The 25245-nt window shown below is 41.7% G+C and overlaps 2 protein-coding genes across 5 annotated transcripts; one reads left to right on the top strand and one right to left on the bottom strand.

Annotated features, from left to right (window-relative positions):
* Positions 1 to 502: 502 nt before the first annotated feature.
* rasal1a (RAS protein activator like 1a (GAP1 like)) lies at positions 503 to 21644 on the bottom strand. Of its 2 annotated transcripts, none has more exons than XM_086030307.1 (21): positions 21446 to 21644; positions 19999 to 20055; positions 16001 to 16114; positions 15605 to 15666; positions 14426 to 14555; positions 13862 to 13943; positions 13653 to 13793; positions 13458 to 13549; positions 12998 to 13115; positions 12706 to 12859; positions 10990 to 11054; positions 10720 to 10832; positions 9970 to 10162; positions 9710 to 9847; positions 8441 to 8585; positions 5662 to 5834; positions 4334 to 4471; positions 3611 to 3746; positions 2536 to 2656; positions 2154 to 2230; positions 503 to 1175 (listed from the first exon to the last, which is right to left on the bottom strand). In XM_086030307.1, the coding sequence occupies exons 3-21, from the start codon at positions 16048 to 16050 to the stop codon at positions 1027 to 1029; spliced, it is 2277 nt and encodes a 758-aa protein (XP_085886433.1). In that variant the 5' UTR covers positions 16051 to 16114; positions 19999 to 20055; positions 21446 to 21644; the 3' UTR covers positions 503 to 1026. The 2 variants fall into 2 exon arrangements, with proteins under 2 accessions (XP_085886433.1, XP_085886431.1); XM_086030305.1 differs by lacking the exon at positions 21446 to 21644 and adding an exon at positions 20299 to 20949.
* On the top strand, positions 20944 to 25245 carry dgcr6 (DiGeorge syndrome critical region gene 6). Of its 3 annotated transcripts, XM_086030310.1 has the most exons (6): positions 20944 to 21262; positions 22293 to 22453; positions 23774 to 23874; positions 24308 to 24448; positions 24588 to 24677; positions 24836 to 25245. In XM_086030310.1, exons 1-5 carry the CDS (start codon positions 21159 to 21161, stop codon positions 24663 to 24665), a joined length of 585 nt encoding a protein of 194 aa, XP_085886436.1. In that variant the 5' UTR covers positions 20944 to 21158; the 3' UTR covers positions 24666 to 24677; positions 24836 to 25245. The 3 variants fall into 3 exon arrangements, with proteins under 3 accessions (XP_085886436.1, XP_085886437.1, XP_085886435.1); XM_086030311.1 differs by lacking the exon at positions 24588 to 24677; XM_086030309.1 differs by having other exon boundaries at positions 20945 to 21262; positions 24588 to 25245.

Here is a 25245-nt window from a genome sequence, read left to right as displayed (position 1 = left end):
AGTCACTATTCTAAAGAACCCCTAAACCCCGCCCCCCCCCCCCCCCCCCCCCCCGAAAAACACACACACAAGCTCTTCTTCCAATAACATACTTAACCTGTGCCCAAATCTAAAGAGCAGTATCAAAAATGATCAGATCTATTATGGAAAATGTGTGATATTACATTTACAAATGTAAAATTGATCCAAACACCAACCCCCCAATTGTTTTGGTCTTAATATGTTAGCATTTTGCACACATGACACTTTAAATTGCCAATATCAGTGGCACCTCAAAAATATAAATTGTAAACTACTTGTAAACTAAAAAAGAATGTGGCCCCATTTATACTGCATATGATCGGCTAGGTGGCTGGATGTAATATGTAATAGCCAGGTAAATATTACCCATATAAATGAAAGGTTGCCGTAATGGATCGTCAGCTGCAAGTACAAAACATTTGATTTGAATGTTGACAGCACCAAACAAAAGCACACTGCTTTGTCATAAAGGGCCCTAAGCAACAATTACAATGCATTTTACTTTGTTGACCTGTAAAGGCACAACTTATCGTGTGGCACATCCATACAATGTTTGTCATAATCATGATGTCACTGCAGCCATGGTCACATTGAATTGAGACGCCAACATTTATGCACAAAAGCAATAATGAATCACACCACTTACGCAAAGTTAACTTAAGCACATTATAGAAGCAGCTTTTGCATAAAAATGTGTGACCTAGTGTCCTGTTCAGTATGTCAAAATATAAAGGACCCACACACATTCAGCCACGAGAGGATGCAAGGCATGCGACAAAAAATATCAAGTCCGATCATGCTCCCCTTATTGTCAAGTGTCATAAATTCTCTGCGGCATTGCAGAAGTCGCTGGCACTCACGGAATACAAAGCATGGCCTACATATTGGAAATGCTCTAACAGAGATGGGCCCATTCACCTACTTTTCCTCCATCACGATCTCGAGGGTGACACTCCATCTCACTTGTATTTGAGATGGATTTATTGGGATCCCTGTTAGTCTGGTCTAAGGATTCAGAATGACATTGGTGGAGTCCTCTTCGTCTCTGCCGTGGAAGGTTGCGTGAGCCTGTTCTAGATCCTTGATCACCGTAAGGAGCCGAGTGGCGAGGCTCTGACCCGCCTTTAAGTGGTCCGCTTGACATTCTGCACCTTCTACGGGGGGCAACAGAGATACTTATTAGTTACTTGCTGTTAGTTACTGTAAAACCCGATGATTCCCTCCCACTGTGCTATAGTGCACGATAAGAGATCAGGTGTGCCACAGGAAATGATCCCGATTCACTTGAAATGGTCTAAAAATGATTGACTACGATGCATCTTTTGTCACCAATCTATGCCAGTGACATATAGTGACAGGCTGAACAATTAAAAGCTCTAACATTCGATGGCAGAAGGTACAATTAACGTGTATGCACCTGTTGCCACTCATACAACAGCATGGTTGTTATGTTTATATAGTGGACTAACTAGTTCACTCACGATTATGAAAGATCAGCTGTCTAACACTCCGTGCGGGTGCTGTTTGACATTGTTGTTGCACACTTCGTGATTAAAACATACAGGATCGACATCAGCTGATTGAATTTATAATACTGAACAAATGTTGTTTTAAGCTGAGTGTATTTTACAAATGTGATGCAAACAAAACATTTCCATTCACTGTGATGCATTGCTCTACGATATTTTCCTGCCACAACTCATGAATCTGTCTTGTGCTGAAAATCAAACAATTACCCAGGAAACTGTAAATAATCCTCCGCTATGCATCATGGGATATATTTGATTATACAGCAAGGATCATTGTTTACAGTTTAAAGATGCATCGTGCTATACAATGAGGATACTATACAAGGGATAGCCTATACTCAAATCGAACAGAACTAAAATGGTATGGGCACTATATAGTGGATTAGGAGTATTTCCAAATATCTGCCTATGAGTATGTCTTCAACTAAACAAGATGTCAATCGAAATAAGTACATCTGTGAGTATCTGCACTGTGAGATTTCTCAAATGAAAAATATGAGCCTTGGCTCAATAAGGGTTAGGAAACACTGGAATAACCCATTGAAACGTTTAAAATAACTTGTGGAGACGAGCTCGTCGTCTACAGTAAAGGTGGAGCCTAACCTGGGTGAATGTCAGAGTTGAGCTCTTCTTTATTGCTGGCCACCTGATCTGCATCCGCCTCTGGAAGATATTTTTTCCTACGGGCACATCAATCAGTACATCATAAGCGTTCCCTTGGAAGATTAATTACTGCTCAAACAGAAGAGGTAGTTGGAGTGTGCAACACAGGCCTCCAGTGTCCATGTTGTGAATTGCAACCAGGCTGAGGCTGTCATTTTTATTTTTTAAAACCTATACTTTGTCTCATCCCTCATGGTAATATTCAACTTTCACTTTTCCGTGTATTTTGTTTGTTTTTTTTTTGGTCCGCTAAGGTCTCAAAACATGACTTCCAGGTGGCAAAGCACCAGATCTTCGAGAAGAGATACTGTCCACCACTGACCTGAGTTTGTCTCTTCCCTGGAGAAACTGCTTGTAAATAGTCTGGGTTTCTACATCGGGATCAAGAGGGTCACTCCAGTCCCCCAGAGTCACAGCGGAGTGGGTTCGACTGCAGCCTGGAACTGTGAACCAAGCACTTAGTTAAACACTCAATGCGTTTCTACTCGGAACTGCTCCGGCTGAATCATATCGTTTTGATATACTGAGACACGATGGCAAATTGGTTAGCCTGTTTGAGATTTGGGGTTCGAACTTCAGCTCTTGCCTACGTGAGTGGAGATGTTCTCCCTGTGCTGATGTCCCGCATTCCAAAAATATGCATGTCATGTTCATTGAACACTAAATTATTTGTAGCTGTAAATGAGTGACTGAGTGTGATAGGTTGTTTGTCAATATGTGCCCTGTAGTTGTCTGGCGAGCAATCCAGGTTGTATGCCGCCTCCTAGCCAAAGTCATCTGGGATAGGCTCCACCCTTGAGCCTTGAGGACAAGCACTATAGAAAAGGATGGATTCATGTTAGACAACTTTGTGCAAGCAGTTTGGGGTAGGCCCTTTTCTCTCTTTGTAAACAATTGGTTTGAAAGAACCCGAGACCCTGACCTCAACCACTATTCACAGGGAATGTGAGCCAGGCCCACATGTCCAACATCCATCCGACGAGCCAGCTGACCTTAGACGAGGGGCGGAGTACACCTTGGACTGCTTACCAGTGAACCAACAACCATTTAGATGCACACATTCAATGTAGAGTCTTCCAATTGTAGGTTTTGGAATATGTGAGGAAGCCAGAGGATCCACGATTCAAAACCTTTTGACTGACACAAACCTACTAACCAAAAGCTCCACCATGTCGCTTCTTGTCCAACATGACACGGGCAAAAACCCCCACAAACACAATTGATCAATATTAATTTCTTGTAAGTGAAAAACAGAGGTCCCCCAGTATATCAGAAGGAACGGGTGGCTTATACACAGCGCAAAATTTCTTCCTGTAAGCTCACTGTCAGGTATGTAAATAAGATTGTTCAACTGCATTGAGTGCGCACAGCATTGGAAGGAAATACGGAAGGGTTACCTGTGCGCTCCACCTGCAGGCAACACGTCCACTTGCCCCCGCGATGTGTCCCTGGGTGGAAGGAAGGAAGCACTCGCTCATTGTATATGCTGACTTTCCTGATAGCCGACAGCCACTGGTTCAGTTCATTTACATTCTGTGTAGGCAAACATATCAAGTCATAATTGATTAATCATGGTAAATTATGTACAATTATGTGATAGTTTCCCAGACTTTCACCACTTCATTTTTTTCATTGCTGTTTGTTTTGGGGGGTGCTTCCCTTTCTTTTGAGCAGTTCTTAGTTTTGGCTCATTGTTTTGCTGCATGATGAAGGCTCTCCCAGTTTAATTGCATATTTCTTTAAATTACACAGGTCAACAGCAAATTTGAATCAATGATATGCCGCTAAACATATTTTGGACGCCGATTTAAAAACGTCTCTTTTTTTCCAGCACATCAGCTTTTTCAGATATTTTCATATTTTGTTTTAAGTTTGATCTGTAAAAGCCTCCACAATACGGATTTTACCATGTCTCACTCGTGGTTGAACCTAAATCACTGAAAAAAAAAGTCAAAATGAAATAAAAACTAACTATACTGTAATGAAATATCCAAAACTATTACAACCCAGATTCACACATGTGGATAAGTCTTGCGCTTGTATCAAGTACAAACACAGTATTGTATGAGAGGTCAAGCTGTTGTCTTACTAACTACTAGATGGCGTGAGTAATTATTCACCTTGCACTGGATGTACATGGTTTGCAGCTGCCCGTCATTGTCCTGGGTAATAACCTGCATTACATTCTGCTGCTGAAAGGCATTTTCGTCCACCCTCTCCACCGCACACACACAATGGATCGGCATTGAGGAGCGCACCTGCAACGATTGAGCCACAAATCGCAGCACCAATTAAAATGAGCACAGGTGAGCCGATAATGGTGGATTCTGCTTAGTATGTTCAGGTTTGAGTGAAATAAAATACATCACAGTGAATCAACGGGGCAGTTGTAGATGAATGACATTTACTAAAGCGTTTTTCTCAGAGGAATTGTGTGAGGAAAAACACATCCTGACGACGAGGCTAGCATGGCAGCAACGGACACTTTTAAGTGTAAATCAGCCTGTTCTAATTGGAGCTTGGCTCACAGAGACTGGAGAGCTCCAAGATGGAGGAAATGGGCCAGGACATTGTTTCCAATCTGATTTGCAACATTACCATGAATATCCACAACCTTCAATTACGTAACCCTTCGCCTTTATCCCACTCCCACAAAGCAGTGGCTGGCTCAAAGAGAGCTTTCTGCGGCTCTCGTCTCTCTCAGGCCCTGGCTGGTGAATGAGAGGAGGTCATTATCACAAGGTTGGCACCACATGGTAATAACGCTAATGACGGCTTAGATCAACACAAATATATGAGAGCAAGCTGAGGATGTTTTAAGGTGGTTCATCTTGTTCGCAGCCAAGTTGATCACCATCCTATAGCGGCAGCCACTAAAGCTCATTCATCACCAGAAGCCACATATCCTCTTTTAATAGTCAGATGGTTTCATGTGAATTCACTGGTTTTCACACCGGAGAAGGCTGATACGAAACATAATCGAAAATAGTATGAACGGGTTAGACTTGACGGATTTGAAGCTAACAGCAGAGCTAAAAGCAAAACATTTTGTAAGATTTCTAAGGCAGTCGTGGTAATACCTTGGCATTAATAACCCAAGATAATAATTGGAGTATATTACAAGACTTTCATTTGCTGTTGTGACTCAAAACCTCCAAAACGATTTATTATTCATCATTTCATTTGTTTCTTAAGATCTATCCATCGATCCTTATATTTGCTACCGCTTATCAGAGGGCAAAAGCCACCCATGAATGGTGGCCAGGCACATATAGAGAAACAAACGTTTACGCTCTGATTCAAAATTATGGACAATTCAGTCTTCAATTACCCTGTTGTGTATGTTTCGGGGATGTGGGAGGAACCCAAAACACGTGAGACAACCCACACACCACGCAAAGTGTAAACTGTATTTGGATATGCTACATGCAAAGCTCTTGCGACCTGCCTGCCAATCAGGTGTCTTGGCGTAAGAGAGGGTCTCGCTGGTCAACCAGAAGTAGCGCTTCTTGGAGGCAAAGCGGGACAGCAGCTGGGCTCCTTCCGCTTTATGTTTGTGGAGGTATCCTTCTTTGACGATGACCGAGGGGAGGAAAACAGCCCGCTGTGGCATCTCAGATACTGCAGAGGAAAAGAAACACAAAGCCAAGCTTTTGTAAATAATCGTAGGGCATCTGAGCGTTATACCTCCAGGAAGTTTAAATATGCAGTTGGCCACCTTTTGTTGCGACTGTATAACAGCAACACTTTCTGCTAGATGTTGGAGTTTTTGGGGAAATTTTGTTCATTGATCCATAAGAGTATTTGTCACACAGGCTCCGTCCACATCAACAAGGGTACTGTATACTTTGAAAACGTGCTTTTTACTCATTTTTACTTGTTAATTTTGTTTTGTTTTGTACTATTTGGAGGATTTTAAACAGCCAAATAGTGTTCTTTTCACGAGAGTGAGCATTTTATTGATTTTAAAATACACTGAGCATTTTAATGACTTTAACGACTTCCGGACGGCTTCGAGGAAATTCTGGTCCACCATCCGGCGTCTCAGGCGAGGGAAGCATATGGGGTGTTGCTGACCTCAACTTGGGACGTTGTGCGTCGGTGGGGAGAATACTTCGAAGACCTCCTCAATTCCACCGACACGCCTTCCATTTTGGGAACACAGCCTGGAGACTCCGAGGTGGGCTCGCCTATCCCTGGGGTTGAAGTAATCCCGGTGGTCAAAAAAGTCCTCGGTGGCAAAGAGATGAGATCCGCCCGGAGTTCCTATAGGCTCTGGATGTTGTGGGGGTGTCCTGGTTGACACGCCTCTACAACGTCGCGTGGTGATCAGGGACAGTGCCTCTGGATTGGGGGACACGGGGTGGTGGTCCCCCTTTTTAAGAAGGGTACCGGAGGGTGTGTTCCAATTACAGAGGACACTCCTCAGCCTCCCTGGTAACGTCTCTTCAGGAGTGCCGGAGAGGCGGGTCCGTTGGGAGGTCGAATCTCGGATTCAGGAAGAGCAATGCGGTTATTGTCCTGGCCGTAGAACAGTGGAGCAGCTTTACACCGTCGGCAGGGTCCTCGAGGGTCAGAGGGAGTTTGCCCAACCAGTCTACATGTGTTTTGTGGACTTGGAGAAAGCGTTCGACCGTGTCCCTCGGGGAGTTCTCTAGGGGGTGCTTCGTGAGTACGGGGTATCAAGCCCCTAAATACGGTCTGTTCGGTCCCTGTACCAACGATGTTAGAGTTTGGTCCACATATCCGGCAGTAAGTTAGATTCGTTTCCAGTGAGGGTTGGACTCCGTCAAAGCTGCACTTTGAAAGGTCACCGATTCTGTTCATAACTTTTATGGACAGAATTTCTAGGCGCAGCCGAGGCATTGAGGGCATCCGGTTTGGTAGCCTCAGTATTGCATCTCTGCTTTTTGCAGATGATGTGGTGATGTTGGCTTCTTCAAGCCATGATCTCCAACTCTCAGCGGAGCGGTTTGCCGCCGAGTCAGTCGGAAAAGGGTGGACTGCCCTCCTCAGGTCAGGGATGGGATTCTGCCCCAAGTGGAGGAGTTCAAGTATCTTGGGGTCTTGTTCACGAGCGAGGGCAGGATGGAATGAGAGATCGACAGGCGAATCGGTGCAGCGTCTGCTGTGATGCGGACTTAGTATCGGTCTGTCGTGGTGAAGAAGTAGCTGAGCCGATAGGCGCAGCTTCTGATTTACCGATCGATCTACATTCCTACCCTCACCTATGGTCATAAACTGTGGGTCGTGACAGAACGAATAAGATCCCGGACACAAGCGGCTGAGGTGGCTCGAGCATCTGATTAGGATGCCTCCTGGACGACTCCCTGGTGAGGTGTTCCGGGCATGTCCCACCGGCAAGCGGCCCCGAGGACGATCCAGGACACGCTGGAGAGACTATGTCTCCCGGCCTGCCTGGGAACGCATTGGGATTCCTCCGGAAGAACTTCAAGACGTGGCTGGGGAGAGGGAAGTCTGGGCTTCCCTGCTGAAGCTGCTGCCTCAGTGAACCTCGGATAAGCGGTAGATGATGGATGGATGGATGGATGAATGGATGGATGGATGAACATTTTAAAACTACAATTTCTGTTGTAGTTCATCCCAAAAGTGATGTTGAGGCAAGGCTCTGTGTGGGCCAGTCAAGTTCTAAAATAAAAGCACTTGCTCAAGCATGCCTTTATTGACCTTGCATAATTGTGTACTGGGGCACAGTCATGCTGAACAGAAAAGGTCCTACCCCAAACGTCCCAATAAGTTGGAAGCATAGAATTGTCCAAAACGTCTTCATGAATGAAATGAATACCAAGTGTGTCTCAAGGCTTTTGATCAGAAACAAACAACATATTCCTCCAAGTGTTTTCTAATGCCAAAGTGACATAACATTCACCACTGAGTTGATCAATCGGGCAGAAGAGCATCAAATGTCAAACTGACCTTTATGAAAAAAGTGTGGGTGTCATTGTGCAGACGGAAGATGAGACATTATAAAACGAGGGAACTCTTTTCACAGCACTATCCTTGCTGACACATGATGGTCAGAAAGCGGGCCAGTCATGTGTCACTCTGACTCTCTGCCAACTCATTTGTCACGTCAACTCTTTTCTGCGCTCATGAATATTTCACCGCTCGCCTACCGAGCTGTTTAACTAAGTCTGCCATCAGAGGCTACAAAGTCACCCGTGCCTCTTCTGAAACTTTCTTTTGCCCCCTACAATGTACCTTACCTATGTCATGATCTATGTCAATCAATTTGTCCAAGAAGTCCTTGACAGAGGCCACACTGCGCAGGATGATGGGGTGAAGAGGTGACATCCACTGCTCCTTTCCGTGACCCAGTTGGAGGCCCAGGTTCCCCACACTTTGTAATGCCTGACAACAACAAAGACAGTATGTATTCACACTTTCATCACATTTATTTAACAAGCACACACTTGAACAAGCCACTAACAGAACAAGGGCGGTTAGTTACGGACAAGCATGTTTTGGAACGGGGGAGGATGCCGGAGAACCACGACGATGTAACTTCCGTACAAGATCGTCGGAGCCAAGATTCCTACCGGGAACCTCTGAACTGCAGACGTACGAACCACTTTGTCCACTGTGACGCTAACTCAAAGTCACGGATCAAAAATGTCCCTATGGCCACGCATGCTGTGAGGCCTTTTGTCCAGCCTCCACCTGTCCGTGGGAGAGATGGAAGTCCCTGTATACCTCCTCTCTGATGCTGTCTTTGAACATACTCTGCTGGCTGCACAGAGATGTAAAAATAGCCTGTCCCTTTCACAGATGAGGACCCATGGCAACAGCACTCCAGCGCCGTGGACATGAAGACACATTGGAGCAAGGCCCGCCACCCACACCATAAGGGTAGTTAAGGAAGCACACGTGCGGGTATCTTTAAATTAGGGTCATTTAAAAATATAGTGGACTCACACAAAGAATAGGTGTCCTTGTGTTTTGCCATTTGTCCTTTTTCATTTGGAACATGACAGCGAGGCCAACATAAGAGGGGATCATGAAGGTGGTCGTTGTTTTATGCAGTGCCCAGCGTACAGTACATTTCAATATTACCAATGGCATGCAATGAACGAGTGTGTGCGCAGCATAAAGATACATTATCACGTGGCTCCAGACAGCATGTACAGTTACCACCATATGATTTTGTAGTATTTGCATGTTACAAATATTTACTATTTACTGGATTTTATTACTGTGTTAGTGATCAAAAAGGGTGTGTTCCTACTTGTATAAAAGTTTGGGTTACATTGTCACACTTGTAACGGAACTCCATGTAAACTGAGGACCTATGTACTTCACTGTATGTGTACAATGTGTGGTATCGTTCAATTTTGTTTTGTTTTAGCAACTGTTGAATAAAGGACATCAATTATACTGTGATTACATATGATTAACTGCTCTGTGCTGTGCTTTGAGGCCCTCTAGATTTTTTTTCTGGCTGCATGCGTGTGTGTCCAGTGTGTTGTAAATGATACCTTGGCCAGCAGTAACAGAGTCCTGCTTGTACGTGTATCAGCATGCTGGTCCCTCAGCTGGAACAGTTTAGGTGTGAGGATAGCAGGAGCAAAAAAACGCAAGAAAAAAAATCCACTGATGGCGAGATATTTCACATCCTGTTCAACATAAGGCGAAGATGACAAGCGTTATTAAAACTGCAAAATGATCTATGCTAAACGTGTAAGCTGCGACATACGGTCGATAATATTTCACACCTTTTCTTTATGTGCACACTGACCTCGTTCTCAGGTTCGGCAAACTGCTCTTCCACCCGCTTGTGCAGCTGTTTGAAGGCCACTCTCAAGACAGGAGGACATTGCTCAACCGAGCCAACGATTGATTCAACGATTTTGGTTAAGTAGCTTTGCAGCATCTCCACACTGCTGTCCCGCACCTCTGCCTCCGACACTGCGCCCTTGAACGAAATTCGCCTTCGCAGAGGAAAGGCCACATAACAATGGACTCCACCCAGGTCACATACCGATCAACCAAATTCTTAACGCTCCATTAATCGATGAATCCATTATATCAACGTCTAAATAAATCAGACATGCCTACAATCGCAGTTATAACATGAGAGCATCTTGCTCACAACATTTTATGGAGAAAGGATCGCTGCAATTCGGAATTGGGTTTAGGGTTCCTGCAGAGATTAATAGACATTTTAAAAAATGACAGCATGCTTGGCTAATGCAAGAAGTAGAGGATGTTAGATCCTGGATCTCACTCCCTGTCATAGATTGACATCTCAGGGGGCACATAGCAGTTGCCAGGCAACAGCCATCCCCCTACTGACGTTCTTTTTATTATTTCATTCTCAGATTCATGTATTCCTTCCTAGGACAAAGGGTAAAGGAAGTGTGCAGCCCCGGAGGCCAGACATGTATTGTGAACTACACACATACAGTACATCTGCACAATTCTGCACATGCTTAATATACGAGATGTGTTTTTCATCTTATCAATAGATGTAATCGGTCAGATTTACCTCGTGTGATTCAGGTCAATTTTACATGGGTCCAGTTCAATGTACTTCTTCTCATCAAAGATGCGGCTGATGATGGGCTTCAACACTTCATGTAAATACAGCATGCCAACAGCCTGACAGCAAACAAGAGCATTGGTTAGAAAAAATAATACATCTATACTTACAGTATAGGAGGAAAGTTTGACCAAATAATTATCTTTGAAAAGCAAGTTACTGAACAACTCAGATGTACATTTTGGAGCAAGAGAGAAAAAACACCAAATGACTCACCTTCATAAACTGCTCCATGGCTTTGGACGCAAGAGAGTTGGAACGAAATAAAGTATTTGGATCAGCTATGGTGGCAAGACAAAAAACAAATGCTATTAGTGGAAACAGAAACACCAGCGCAGATAATGAAGAGACAAGACATTTGGTGGACAATGTGATAGAATTTTGTTCAAAAAGGATTTTGGGGGATTTTATTATGATTTTTGTTAAATGACCTAACTCAATAATAATGAAATACGTAGTCCTGGTAAACCAGCTACTGGTTGTGCAGTGTTACCATGGAAACATTGGCAAGAGGCACATTATCTCAAACAAAGCTAAGAGTACACAAATACCAGAGCCCAACTCTGTGTGAACTATGCCCGGCCCCGGCATTATGAGCACAATATAATGGCGTCCAGTACAAGAGCTGTATCAAATATTCTGGCTTTATGAAGATAAGAGTATGCACATTTGATTGGCACTAGCCATGAAGATTGCAGTGCTGTGCAACTGTGCAACATCACGAGTAAGGTGAAAGGATTTGCAAATCATCGTATTCTCTTTTTATTTAGGTTTCACACAATGTCCCAACTTCAGTGAAATTGGGCTTTGTACATGAGTGAGTCAAAACAGCGTAAATATGACGATGGAGTGTAGTTCTAGACCACATTACATGTATAGCTTATCATTGTAAAGGTCGATGATTTGATGCAGCTCTTGCATTGGATATCATTCTCTTGTGGAAGTGGTCATAATGTGGCTGCACAGGGAACATGGGCATGCGATGCGCAGGCAGACGCATGACTAATACAGACCAGAAAAGATTTCACTGACATTGATGGAGCTTGACCTTCCCTCACAAAGACCATGACTGCATTAGTCAACTGAAAATCAATTCCTGGTGAGTGCGAGCAAGGTATGCCCCAAACTCTGGCTAAAACAAATAATGACTCAAAGAGAGCAAGGCACATCTCACACAAGGTGCATTGTTTCATTTTTTTTCCAAGCGGTACATTTCAGTACTATACACACAATAGGGTTCTGAAAGAGGAAATCAATCCAAACACATTTTTTTTCAAGAATATATTCCCAGCACGCCCACTAGTTGAAAAACAGCATTCTGATTAATATTGTGTTTGTGGAATATGATTTATGCAGCAAAATCCACCCTTTTTTAGCCATCTCCAGGGGGCAGCCATTTTGTTACTTCTGCGGACTGAAAATGACATCACAACTGCTCAGGGCTCAGGTAACGACCAATCACGGCTCAACTTCAGAAAACAGGTCAGCCGTGATTGATTGTTAGAGTCCTGAGCATTTGTGATGTGATTGTGAAAAAATGGCCGCCCTGAGAGATGGCTACAAACGGGTGGATTAACTCTTATTCCACAAATGCAATATTTATCAGAATGCCTTGTTTCAACTAGCGGGCTTGCATAGAACATATTCTTGAAAATAATTATGTTTGGGTTGACTTCCCCCTTTAAGCACCTGATGTGCACTATATCACTTTTGGAATTTCTTTTCCATTTACATCAGTGATATAGCTATCCCCATCAGACCTACACACCCAGTGTTGGAAACAACGCAGATCAGGGTTTACCATTCGAAACTGTACTGTGGTAAAACATGGAAACATGCTATACGGTATTGCCATTACAGAACTAGTCATGTCTGACAATGACACACCGAAAACGCGTCAAAGGTGTTAAACGGTTGTGACTTCCATCTTACTGGTATGGTTGACCTCCTGGGTGTTCAGATAATCTAAGAAGGGAACCACGAGGCCTTGACCCAGGTAGATCTTCACCAAGGTCATGGCCACATCTTGTCGGCTCTCGACTGTGGTCACCTCCTCGAGCATGGTCAATGCACTGCTGTCCTCAACCTGATAAGAAGACACCCTGGATTATTTGTTTACTCTTAACATGGTCAACATTTTTAGCAGTAACAAGGGAAATTCATAACAACAGAAAGGAGGATTTATTGCTAAGGTGAACACTTTGAAGAAAAAAAACCTGCTAACCTCAGCGGGGGAGATGACCGACTCAACCAGAAGGTCAATGAGCGGCTGATAGTATAAAGATGGCAATATCTGATCCTCGACCAAACGCACTTTCAGACGCAATGCTCCCAACTTGCCTCTGGACACAGGGAAGGAATTTAGAAAAACATTAGATTTGTAATGTTAAATGTATCTCCATAAGGGTGTTTAACAAATAATATTTATGGGTTTTTTTGGGTGGAAAGCATAAAGACAATATAAATTAATTGTGTTACAACAACAGTAAAGTTACTTTACCCTCTGATATTGGCCTTTTACATACATTTTATCTGCAGTAATGCAGTGTATTGTGGCCAATGGCCAATATGCCAATATGTGTTTCCTCCTGAATAAATTATGGGTAAGGATACTGACCCCCAAAAATCCAATAGTCACCAGAATGTAACAACGCTGACCAAACACGTGCACTCATAATCCTCACCCTGCATCCACCTCATTGTTTCCCAAAGGTAGCAAACGAAACCAGCTCTCCAATAGCTGCGTTTTGTGCAAACAAGCGGAAGGGATTTCCACCTGCAGAAATTCAGCACTTATCAGTCTTAATTAATGAATGTATGAAATGAAGACAGTGACATGGTCACGTGTCTTGGGTCATTTAGAAACACCCTATCCTCACCTTTCCCAGAAAGTCATTTTTTCCCACCATGTCCCAGTCCCAAACCTCCACAATGACAGTTCCTTCCTCACTGAGTTCCTGTGGATCCAAGTCCAGCTCCAGGGTCTCTCCCCAATGAGGAAAACGGGTCTTCTTGATAATCTGAAACCCAGTAGGTATGACTTAACCTCCTCCGCTTATATTTCTATAAACATGAATACAGAGCTCACCGAGGTCTCTGCACTGTGGTTGTTGTAAATAACTCTTGCAAATGGATCGGAGGTTCCAGAGATGTCTCTTGGGGCCAGGTCTCTTTGATTTCAACAAAACAACAGACATATCTTTTGAAGCATCAAGCCACAAACAAAACAATCCACTGTATTGTTATAGTTGTAGTTACTTGCAAAAATGATAACGTTTCAATTTAACCACATCCTTTCAAACTAATTCATGTTTGCAAGGAGGTGGCTGAATAACCCGAAGTGATGTGCTTATTAGCGCCCTGCCTGAGAGGGTGAGTGTGCATGGAACACGCAGATGGGGTACTGAGAGGTGTGAGGGTGGCATGTTGACTCAAGCAGGGAGAATAGAGGCCTGCAGCATGATGAAGATGATGATGACGATGATGGCAAGACTTCAGCACAAAGATGACGGAGTAGGCATAAGGTACTAGTAGAAAGAAATACGATAGTAGAAAGAAAAGAAACCTATGGACTGCAATCGGCAGGCATGTATCTACACCACACGTTCTGGACCCACGGCAGCCATCTTTCAGAACACAAATGATTCTATACCTGGCTTCGATCACATCACATCGTAGGATAATCTTCTCTGTGTGTTTCAGCAGTTGAAGACTCAGGTGGATCTCTCCTTGGACTTCTTCATCGGGATCAACCCTCGTCAGGTTCATCCAACTGTCGAGCACTGACAAGTCCGTACAGACAAGACATCAGTTAAATTAACGACGTTTAAAGTACAACTTTTATTGTTTTCTACACGGTATCACTGAAATGATAATATATCAATAATGACATCATGACAGACATGTAACAGACAAGGAGAAGTTAGCAAATTATATTGTATTCAAAATGACTTTAAAAGAAACGTGTTATTGAATTCATATACTGTAGTTAATTGTTTCCTAAACGTTATCGAGAGAACACATATTTTACATAACAAAAACCTCACGGCACAGTAGCAAGCAAAAAAGTTTAAAAGAAGAGAGAAAAAAACAAAACATTTCTGTACTCTAAAATAAAGATGATCTATTCATTGTCCAACAAATGTATTTAATGTGAAATCTTGGCCTGCTCAGCTGAACACAAAGCTATCATTTTGTTGTATAAAAATGGCAGCAGGTGCAGCATGCACAGGTTAATTGAACCTTCTGCCATCTAGTGGAAGAGCATTTGATTGTTGTCCCTGTTACTATTTGTTGTCGGTCAATAGATGAACAATATGTACATACTGTAGCTAGTGGAAAATGAAAGTTTCGAAAGTTGTGATTTTGAAATGAAAAAGTTCAATTGGCTCATTTCCTACGGCACACCTAATGATCTCTCACGGCACACTAATGTGCAATGGTAAAGTGGTTGGAGTCACTGCTGTTGTTTGTTTCCCAGTCACGTCAGGTTGATTCATTCAGTTGATATTTCTTCTTCTTTGTTTCAAAGTCTTTCATCAGTTGCTCTATTTTCACAATGTCAAAATGTATTCAAATGAATGTAAAACGTCATTGTTAAAGTTACGTGTGTCCTGTACAATATGGCTGCTTCTTGAGTTTTCTGTGTTCCCAGGCTTTAAGTGATGCTGCTCTTGTAAACATGATTCAAGATTAGATCATATGAGCGATCATACACAAATAATAATATTCCCAAAGGTTCGGTTTAAAAAAAAACAAATTACAGGCTCATGTCATGTGAATCCATGACCATTTAACCTTTGTGACTTGCTCCTCCCACCAAAAGTCATACCTTTAGTTTGAGACCCAATGGCTTCTTTGGTCAGAGAAATCTTGCCGATAACATCATCATGCCTGTTGAAGAAGAAAGCTTGAGCAGATGAAATACAAGCTCAAATATAAAGAGGTGATGGGCTGATTAGAAGACTAATGGTGATGAGAATAAGGGGTTAGAAAAACTCGACACTGGTACCATGCATGATGGTTGTTTATTCTAAGCATTTGGGTCTTTTCCAAAACATGCAAACTCAACATGGGACTCCAACCCAACTAAATCAAGAGTGAAGTGAAGCAAACACTGAGGCCTTAGAGCACCATATATCAAATGGGGTACCATTAGTCAACTCCACAAATAAAATGGCTGACTTTGGAATCACGCTGAGATCATTTTTTGGCTTGATGACTTTACCCAATAGTATCTTCATCCATGACATGGAAGGAGAGCAAATGGAAACCCATTGGGAGGTGCAGGGTGTACTCTTCACCCCAGAAAGGGTTGAGGTTTTTCCACACAGTAGCAGTCCTGAAAAGAGAGGGCACACAGGCTTGCCAGTGAGTACATGTGCACAAACGTCCCCATGCAGCATGGTTACACCATAAGAACCAAACCAGACATGAACGGAATCACCTCAAATGAGGCAGCATAATGAATCTATACATCTAGAGTGTATAGATACCTAAAATGCTCAAATATAATTTACATATAAGAAATTAAAAGAAACATCAATCCACATTCTAGAAAGTTAATATTTTATGGGTGTTTTCATTCAGATCCACAATGGTTTAACGTGTTAATTCTGAGATTCCAGTCGCCCCCAAATGCACAATCTGGATCATATCCGGGTACAACTTCGTTGACAGACAAGCAGATTGGCAGGCAGAAATACATTGTGAATCTCAATTGACTATCTTTGAAGAGCCACAACTTTTTGAGCTCACATTGTCTTCTTGGGGCTGATCAGTCTACTATGCAAGTGAAGATATTGCAGGCCCATGATCTGTAACACAATTGCTGCCTGACAGAATTGATGACTCAAAATGAACAGCGTGGGACAGGCAACGTAATTGCTCGCAAAGAAACACACATTGCTTCATTTCCAGCTTTTCATTGAAACAAAGGCTCCAAAAGATTATTTTGCAGTGGCAAATGTGAAAGAGAGGTTAATAAAAACTGCATGTTAGAGAAAGGGCTCTGAGGCTTGGAGGCAAGTCAGCGAATAAACAGCTTTTTCCTTAGTATTATTTTACGCTTCGTTTCACGTGACACTCGCCGCAACAAATATTGGCGCAAGATGGAAAAAACAAACTTTTTTAAGTAAAGAGAAGTGATGCGCAAACTTGTATAGAACGAGGAACATCATGAGTAATGCGTCAGGGTTCGCAGTGAAGCATTATGCCACTTTCTCAAATTCTACCACATGGAACAATTACTACTGAGTTGAGCTCATGTTCTTGTTGAATCCCACTACATTATGGTGAAGTATCCCGATACCACATTAAAACGCTGGTATCGGCATTGGCAAGTACTAACAAATGAAGCGCCGATGCCGGTTATCGATACTGGTATCATTCTTTGAAGGCAGCCCGCATATTTGCGAGCCGCATGAGGATGGTAAATAGAACAGAAGACTTATCCAAATGCACATTCATGTGAATATCTAGTCTCACTCTCACCAGCACAAAAAGCTACGAAAATAGATAGAAATATGTTTATTCAACACATGTATACTGTGTGGTCGGATACTTCACAGGTGATGATTTAAATGTGAATAATTTGACATCCAAGTGAGTATGTAATTCTTTAGGATTACAAGAAAATTGTGCTTAATATTTTGAGTTTTCAAACGGTGAGGTATCGGTATAGTATCAGCATCGGCCGATACTGCACAGCCAGGTGGCGGAATCGGTATCGGGGCCAAAAAGTGGTATCGGAACAACACTAGTAAAAACTACCAAAGTTTGCTAACTAAAAATACCACCAGCACCATATTTGCCACATCAAAATTATTATTTCTTCCAAAGCACTTAACCGCAGTAGCTCTTTGAAACCTTCTAAGGAAAGGTTGACTTTTTACCAGGTCGAGAAACATTTCACTGTCCAGCAGCGGCCCTATTCTATGTTTTGCTTTGAATGTTTTAAAGCACTTTGAGTTGCATTTTTATGTATGAAAAGTGCTATATAAATAAAATGTGATTGATTGATTGATTGATATGTTATTCCATTCGTGGAAATAAATGTGTTATGGCAACTGCATTAATTGAAGACTGTTGTCATTAACTTGTTTTAAATGTGTTTGCAGGTGTAGATAAGGTTTTGAAGTCTTGCATGTTCCTTATAGATTTTTACTCCATGGCAATCAAATAAGATCAACTAAACATTAGGTGTTAAGGCAAAAAACATACTTAACACTAAAAGGAATACTGTTCAAGTACTGCACACTCAGACTACAAACTAGTGAGTTTGGTACTGAAAGTCAGAATTGCAGACTTAAAACAATTAAGTTAGCACTATAATTCCATACTCCATCCATCCATCCATCCATTATCGATACCGCTTATCCTCACAAGGGTCGCGGGGTGTGCTGGAGCCTATCCCAGCTGTCTTCGGGCAGTAGGCGGGGGACACCCTGAATTGGTTGCCAGCCAATCGCAGGGCACACAGAGACAAACATCCTCACTCATAATCACACCTAGAGGCAATTTAGAGTGATCAATTAACCTGCCATGCATGTTTTTGGAATGTGGGAGGAAACCGGTCTGTGAGGCGGGCCCGGTGAGCGGCTTTCATAGTGCAATAAAACCACTAACAGAGCCTGTTGACTTGTGGGTAGTAAGCTGTAGTATGGTGAATCTTCACCCCTGGGCCTTCAGCGACCGCTGTCCAGAGCCCTTGACTTGAACAGTGGGCCTTTGTCGGAGGTCAAATCAACTGGTGAGCCGAACCGGGCAAGCCAGGTGCGATGAGTAAGGTAGTATTGGTAGTATATGAGAGAGGAACAACATCTGGCCACCTGGTGGTCCTGTCTACCATAGTGTGGAGGTGAGTGAAACCGGGTCCCAAGGACGGTAATTAATGAGAGGCTAAACTAGCACTTTGGCTGGGTTGACGATGAGGCCATGCTGGCTGAGTCGTTCGAACAGCAGCCAGAAGTGTGTCCGGTGGTCCCCCGCATCTGCACTGGTCAACAGGATGTCATCCAAGTAGACAAACCAGAACGGCATCTGACGCAGATCAGTGCATAAGGCACGCATCCTCCGGGATGCATCGTCAAGAATTCGAGAGGGACGAAGGGTGCGATGACTGCTGTCATGTGCACATCTTGCGGGTGTACAGGTGCCTGAGGGTAACCATGCACTAGGTCCGCCTTGGAAAAGATGGTGACCCCTTCCAAGTGGGCGGAAAAATCCTGGACGCTGGCATTGACATCTGACATGTTGCTCACAGGGGTCACCAATTGTGGAGATGCGGTAAATCACGATGCAAGGAGACAAAGGAGAGCCACGACTCTTTACTCTCCACAACAAAACTGACTGTTTGGACCACAAGATACTTCTATTCAACCCTTTAATGTCTACAATCACTTTGAACCCAGAAACATGTAAAATCCTCTCCCCTTCTGTGTAGTGAAAGTCAAGTCAAAAATATTTTTTACAATAATGTGTTCTATGCAGTACTGCTAGTTTAAACACGGAATTCTGATTAATATTATATTTATGGAATATGAATTAAGATGCAAAATCCACCCATTTTTAATCATCCCAGCCATTTTGCCACTTGCTGTTGGCAGATAATAAGATCACAGTCAGCTTGTAAACGTCACAACAAAACTAAGAAAACGTGAGCTGTGATTGGTCGTTGCCTGAGTCCTGAGCAACTGTGATGTATTTTTCAGTCGACAGCAAGGGGCAGTAGAAGGCAAAATGGCAGACCCTCTGAGATAGATAAAAAACGTTGGATTTTCCTGCTTAATTCATATCCCACAAACGCAATATTAATCAGAATGTGGGGTTTCAACTAGTAGGGAATCATCGAATATATTACTGTAAAAAAAAGAAAAGAAAATGACTTTACTTCCTTGTTAGAGATACAGGTCCCTGGTGAATGTCCCCCCTAGTGGTTCACCACATGAACCTCTTTCAGCTAATGTATCAAAAGCTTCCAACAACTACTAACAGCATGCAACTACTGATGCATTCTCTCCATGGTTACCTGTGGGTCTTTTAAAGGCCAGTACAGTATCAGGTTCTCTGCAATGGAAGGGGCTGCAGTGTACCCATGCACCACCACCCTGATTGCCTCCCCAGTTCACAAGTGTGTGGAATAGCAGTTGCCGTATAGAACATTTGGCACAATGAAAAAATCTTCACTCTGACAGCAGATTTAAAAAAAGACAGGTTGAGACTCACCTGGCTACAACTTCATTGTCAACTTTTACTATGCAGTATGGATCACTGGTACCGGACCTTGAGATGGCAAGAAAATATATGACAGCATTAAATATGACATATGATGGTGGTGACTTATTAACGTTAAACCTATTGGACACTCTTGACTTTCTAGTTAACCTGTATTTATTTCAAAAGTAATAAAAATGTAGGAGACTTGTGTGACTGTTCTAAAGTAAACAAACCTAACAAATAGCCTTAAGAGTCTTGAATTTCATTAACACAGCACACAAAAACCTGCCCCGTAGAGACAATACTTACACATCTTTGGCTGGGAGGTTCCTCCCCTCGACAATGCGAAAATATAATGATGTGTTTTTGCCCATTTCGGCGACGACTACAAGCTATCACTCCAATGCTCCCATGTGCGTGGTCCTTATCCAAACGTGTTTCTCCTCTCTTCTCTTCATCTCACTGCACCTTGAGCACGCAAGACGCGCGCGCATCATCACGATCCGCGCACGCTCGTCTGGCAGCGCGCGTGCATCCTCTGTCGTGTCAAGCAACGTCGACCACAACGAGCGTGCGCCCAGTACGCTATTTGCCTTTCTCGCTTTGTTTTAATGTGAATTAAGTATATCATGGCAAACCACTGCAGTTGAATAAACACTTAAAATAATATTTTTGCTTCTATATTTGGCAGCGTTTATAACCTGCTCCTGCTGCTATTTTGGTACTCTTTTATTCTCATTAGTTAATGTACTGTATTGTGCACTGTGGTCTTAATAGAAGCAAATTATAGGACATCCGATTTCGACCAAGGATGTTCTTAAATAAGAATGAATAAATAAATGAATAAATAAATAAATAGATAAATATATAAATAAATAAATAAATAAAGTACCAACTGGCGACCTCACAAAGCTACTACAGTACTGTACCTTTTTTTACTTTCAGACAGGCATCTTAAAGGCCAACCCGAGAGGGTCCTTCTTAACTAGTACGGGAGCTAACATGGCTACCAAGCGTGACAAACCTAATGTCATCTTGAAGAGTTTCATTATATGAAGTCCAGTTGCTTATTTTTTTTTCATGTCAAATCTCCTCCCTTAATTAACCAACGATACTTTTTTTAATAGTTCATTGATTTAAATTGTCGCTGTGTTCATGTCGATTCGGAGATGGATGACTATCCTCCAGTAACTGACGCAGATTCTACAAAACAGCAAGAAAGGCATTACTACCTGTTGTCTGAACTCCAGACCTTAGCAAAAGATTTACCAAGGTAACGCCACTTCAAATAAACGTGACCTGTATGAGGGCGTAGAAAGACATTTGAGCATTTATCCGCTATTAGATATCCAGTCTATGCAACTGGAGGCTACGCTTTTTGTCTTCACCAGTAAGATGAACTAGTAGAACGGCTAGGGTGCGCTTATCGAAAAAAAACAAAAAACAACTTTCTTACCAGTGACGTTTTTCCACTATTATCCTCCACAACTTTAGGCTGAGACGTTTCTGCACGCTAATAGGACGACTTTGGCATACTACCGGTAGTTGGACAACTATAATTATGTTCTTAGTGAGGCAAGACTACTAGTGGGCATTTTGTTGCTACAATAGGGTCCAGGAGGCTACTAGTGTGTGTCACATGCTTTCTAGTTGGGCCTACGAATGTTACTAGTGCAGCACAGTAGTTTACTAGTAGGGCTGGGTAAAAAATATCGAATCGTGATCATTTTTATGACAATATCAAGTATCGATACTTTGAAGTATCAATATTACCTTCTGTTGTGTTGTTTTGCGCGTTCTAAATCATGCTTTTGGAACATTTGAGGTCTTTGTGAATGGAGTTTTATTTATCGCGCTCCTTAGTATCAGCAACAGTTACTGGGACAGTTTATGCACTTTTCAATATGACACTTTAATAAATGACACTAAAGTTAAAACTTTGGAAACACATGCCTCAGTTTTTTTAAATATATATTTTTATAATATTTAATTATCGCAGTACGTATCTGATTGCAATCCAAGTATCAGGATCCGTATCGGATTGGGACAAAAGTGTATCGTCCCAGCCCTATTTACTAGTAAGGTTTAATTATTACAAGTCGGCTGAATTGTCTTACTAGTGAGAACAAAAGGTGAACTGGTGCATTCTGCCGAAAGATGGTTATCAAGATTCAAGAATGTCAAGTAAGTGCTCAAATGGATTTTCATACAGACTGATTTCATGACTAACCTTTACATTGGCATCTTAAACCTAATTATATTTATTGTTAGAACTACTACTGAATACTCGTGTTTTTGGGCAGCTCCTTCCAGCAACGCCTGTCCTACAATACTCTTGGCGACCTGGCTCTGGCCCTCATAGATGGAACAGTTTATGAGATTGTGCAGGGGCTTTTGGATATTCAGCACCTGACAGAGAAAAATCTTTACAGCCAGAGGCAAAAGTTGCACTGTGAACACCAAGGTTGGTCCTCTTTCCCTGTTTCGCAACCTTAATTTAGCCAAGGCACTTATTTTACTCATTTGAAAAATCTCATGGCACATCACCAAAAAAAGAGAGAGAAGTACTGTATTCTGTCTGAAAAGACATTAAATTCATTAATCTAAAACAAGGCCTTATTTGGAGTGAACATGTCTTAGATCAATATTTCAAAAGTCTTCAAAAATAACACAATAAGTAGGATTTTATAGTTGTAGATGGTTTCAGATGTCAAATAAATAAACAAATAATGACTTTCACGGTTACTCACATACTGGATGGATTCATGTAATATGCTGTATGACACATGTAGCACAGCAGAGCGAAGCGGTCAACAAAAATTACGGCTACCCAGCTCCACTCTTTCCACCTTAATACAGTGTTCCCTCGTTTATCGCAGGGTTACGTTCCAAAAATAACTCACGATAGGCGAAATCCGCAAAGGAGGAAACTTTTTTTTTGCAAGTATTATACTGTATTTTAAGGCTGTAAACCTCACCATTAACATTTGTCTCCTGTTTAAACATGCTCGAAGTTCAAACCTTGGTTAGAAAAGTATACTTTATTATTATTATTATTATTATTGTACTAATTATTAATATTGTTAATATTATTTTAGAACAAAACAAATGTAAAAACATTTTTGACCCTTCTGTTATGTTGTGGGTCAAATTGACCCATTTAGCATATCTAGGGCCCTCTAAAAAAACACCATGCTGAATTGCACTGTAAAAATTACAGGCAGTCAATTAGGACACAATACGGGTTCGTATGCTGTGAAAAAAAAACAGCATACAAAATAGCACTGTAAAAAAAAAAATCCACAATGTAGTGAGTCTGTGAAAGGTGAATCGTGATATAGCGGGAGACCACTGTAATGGTAAGCACGTCTATTTAAATTACCCGGCATTCACCACTTACGTCATGTGGGACATGGGGAATGTGAGGTTGTTCTTAATTTTTTATTTTTTTTTTTCAAAATGTTTTTGTTTTTTTAAGTCTTGAATTTAATTTGCCTAAAGGCGTAGCAACCTTGAATGATATATTTTAGTGTTTTTCACGACACTTAAGTGAAATTGGATACACCTGATGATCTTTTACCACACAAATTTGCAGGGCACAGTTGTTAGTAACTGCTGTCAACTAACAAGAGCCCCTTTAATATTAACTTGCCTGTTACCTGCATGATTAATTAACCTTGGTAATAACTGGTAAGACTTTAAATCAGAAACATGTTTGGTGATTGTTTAATTTATTTATTGGTGGTTTTTGCAAAATGGGAATTTTGTTTGTTTTAATGTGCAGCCCTGAAGCAAGATATAGCCAGGAAGCACAAAGAAGCCCTGCTGTCATGCAAGTCTCACAACCTGGCAATCCTCAAATCAAATCAGCAAGCTGAACAAGAGGTAAAGGGGGCTGCCAATCCCATTTGTACCTTTGTGTACCTCACCTTGTATAGACCCCAGGAGGATTACCTCTTGTATATCGCGAAAGCTAATGGGGATCCAATAACAACAACTTGTGTACAAGGATACTCCGAAGTACGACCACAATCCATCCTCTGGCGCTGGTTGTACTTCATTTGGTCGTCTTTCAAAAATTTCCCGCCAGCAGTAGATGCAAATCTATAATATATAGAGAGACTATATAAAAAGTAGTTTTTAAACCTCCCTCCCTCACGCTTTAAATTTATGAAAACACTTTAAAACGCATTATTAATATGACCAAGTCCAAACTGTATGTCATTTGAAGCATTTGTACATCACAGTTTTTGCCATGTTAAAATGGCAATGTGTATTGTCAAAATCCTTTCCTTTCTATGGATGTTTTTCTTTTAAGGCACTGGAAATTCGTGTGCGAGAGGAACAAAGAATGATGGATAAGAAGATTGTGTCAGAAATTGATCAAAAAGTTACAGACCAACAGAATACTCTGGAAAAGGCTGGAGTTCCTGGGTTTTATATCACCGCCAATCCCCAGGTTTGCAGCTAATCATGATTGTTCTTATTATTACTATGATTATGATGAATCCTACCCATGGATGTTAAATTGCCACAGAACCAGAAATGATTGATTGTGTTTGTGTTTTTGTTGTTGTTGTTGTTGTCGCTATTTCCAGGAGCTGACAATGCAGATGAATTTACTAGAGTTGATCCTGAAGCTTCAACAGAAGGAGTCCCAGTCTGGATTTCTATGACAATGACGTCAGGTGTCATATTCATGAATTAGTTCATCTAAAATGCTAATTTAAGCATTAAAACCACAACAACAACAAAAAACGAACAAAAATCACCTCTACAACATACAAATAAAAAAAAAAGTGTAATTCCTTAAAAATACTGCGTTTGAAGTTTGTTAATGTTGCAGGTGACAGACATCAAGACATGAGTTGTGGCTGTTCCTGAAATCCGTCATGCAGTTCATGGGTTCTACGTGTGAACTTTCTGTGCCTTTGGGGAAAACCTACATTAAGATCCACAAATCATTCTGAACTTAACTAAAGCAACAAGACTTGCACTACCCGCTTCTGGTTTTGAGGTTTTTAGATTTTGAATGGGAGGGTGTGACAGAGCCTGGTTATATTTTGATCTTGTTTCATCGCATATTTATTTCATTAATTAAGATACACTGCACTTTTTTTTTGTGACTGACGTATCTTTTGTATTTTTGTTGCTTTAGGTTTTGGTACAATTGCAATCAACTTGAGGAATAGATATTCTTGACAAACTGTTTTCTCTTCTGGATGCATATTGCTTATAAATGTGATTGAAATAAGA

This window comes from Filicampus tigris, chromosome 5 (genome assembly GCF_054856515.1).
Source record: "Filicampus tigris isolate MCC_2025a chromosome 5, RoL_Ftig_1.0, whole genome shotgun sequence".
NCBI lineage: Eukaryota > Metazoa > Chordata > Actinopteri > Syngnathiformes > Syngnathidae > Filicampus > Filicampus tigris.
Note: the sequence above shows the minus strand (reverse complement) of the source record. Positions and strands in the feature narration are given on the sequence as shown.

Coding starts and splice junctions, on each gene's coding strand:
- rasal1a (XM_086030305.1), bottom strand. CDS start 20,363: ATGGGCAAAAACACATCATTATATTTTCGCATTGTCGAGGGGAGGAAC. Junction 11,055..12,705: donor CCAGGAGGTCAACCATACCA/GTAAGATGGAAG, acceptor TTGCCACCATAG/CTGATCCAAATACTTTATTT. Junction 10,163..10,719: donor ATTGACCTGAATCACACGAG/GTAAATCTGACC, acceptor TCCTCTGCGAAG/GCGAATTTCGTTCAAGGGCG.
- dgcr6 (XM_086030310.1), top strand. CDS start 21,159: ATGGATGACTATCCTCCAGTAACTGACGCAGATTCTACAAAACAGCAA. Junction 22,454..23,773: donor GTTGCACTGTGAACACCAAG/GTTGGTCCTCTT, acceptor TTTAATGTGCAG/CCCTGAAGCAAGATATAGCC. Junction 23,875..24,307: donor ATCAGCAAGCTGAACAAGAG/GTAAAGGGGGCT, acceptor TTTTCTTTTAAG/GCACTGGAAATTCGTGTGCG.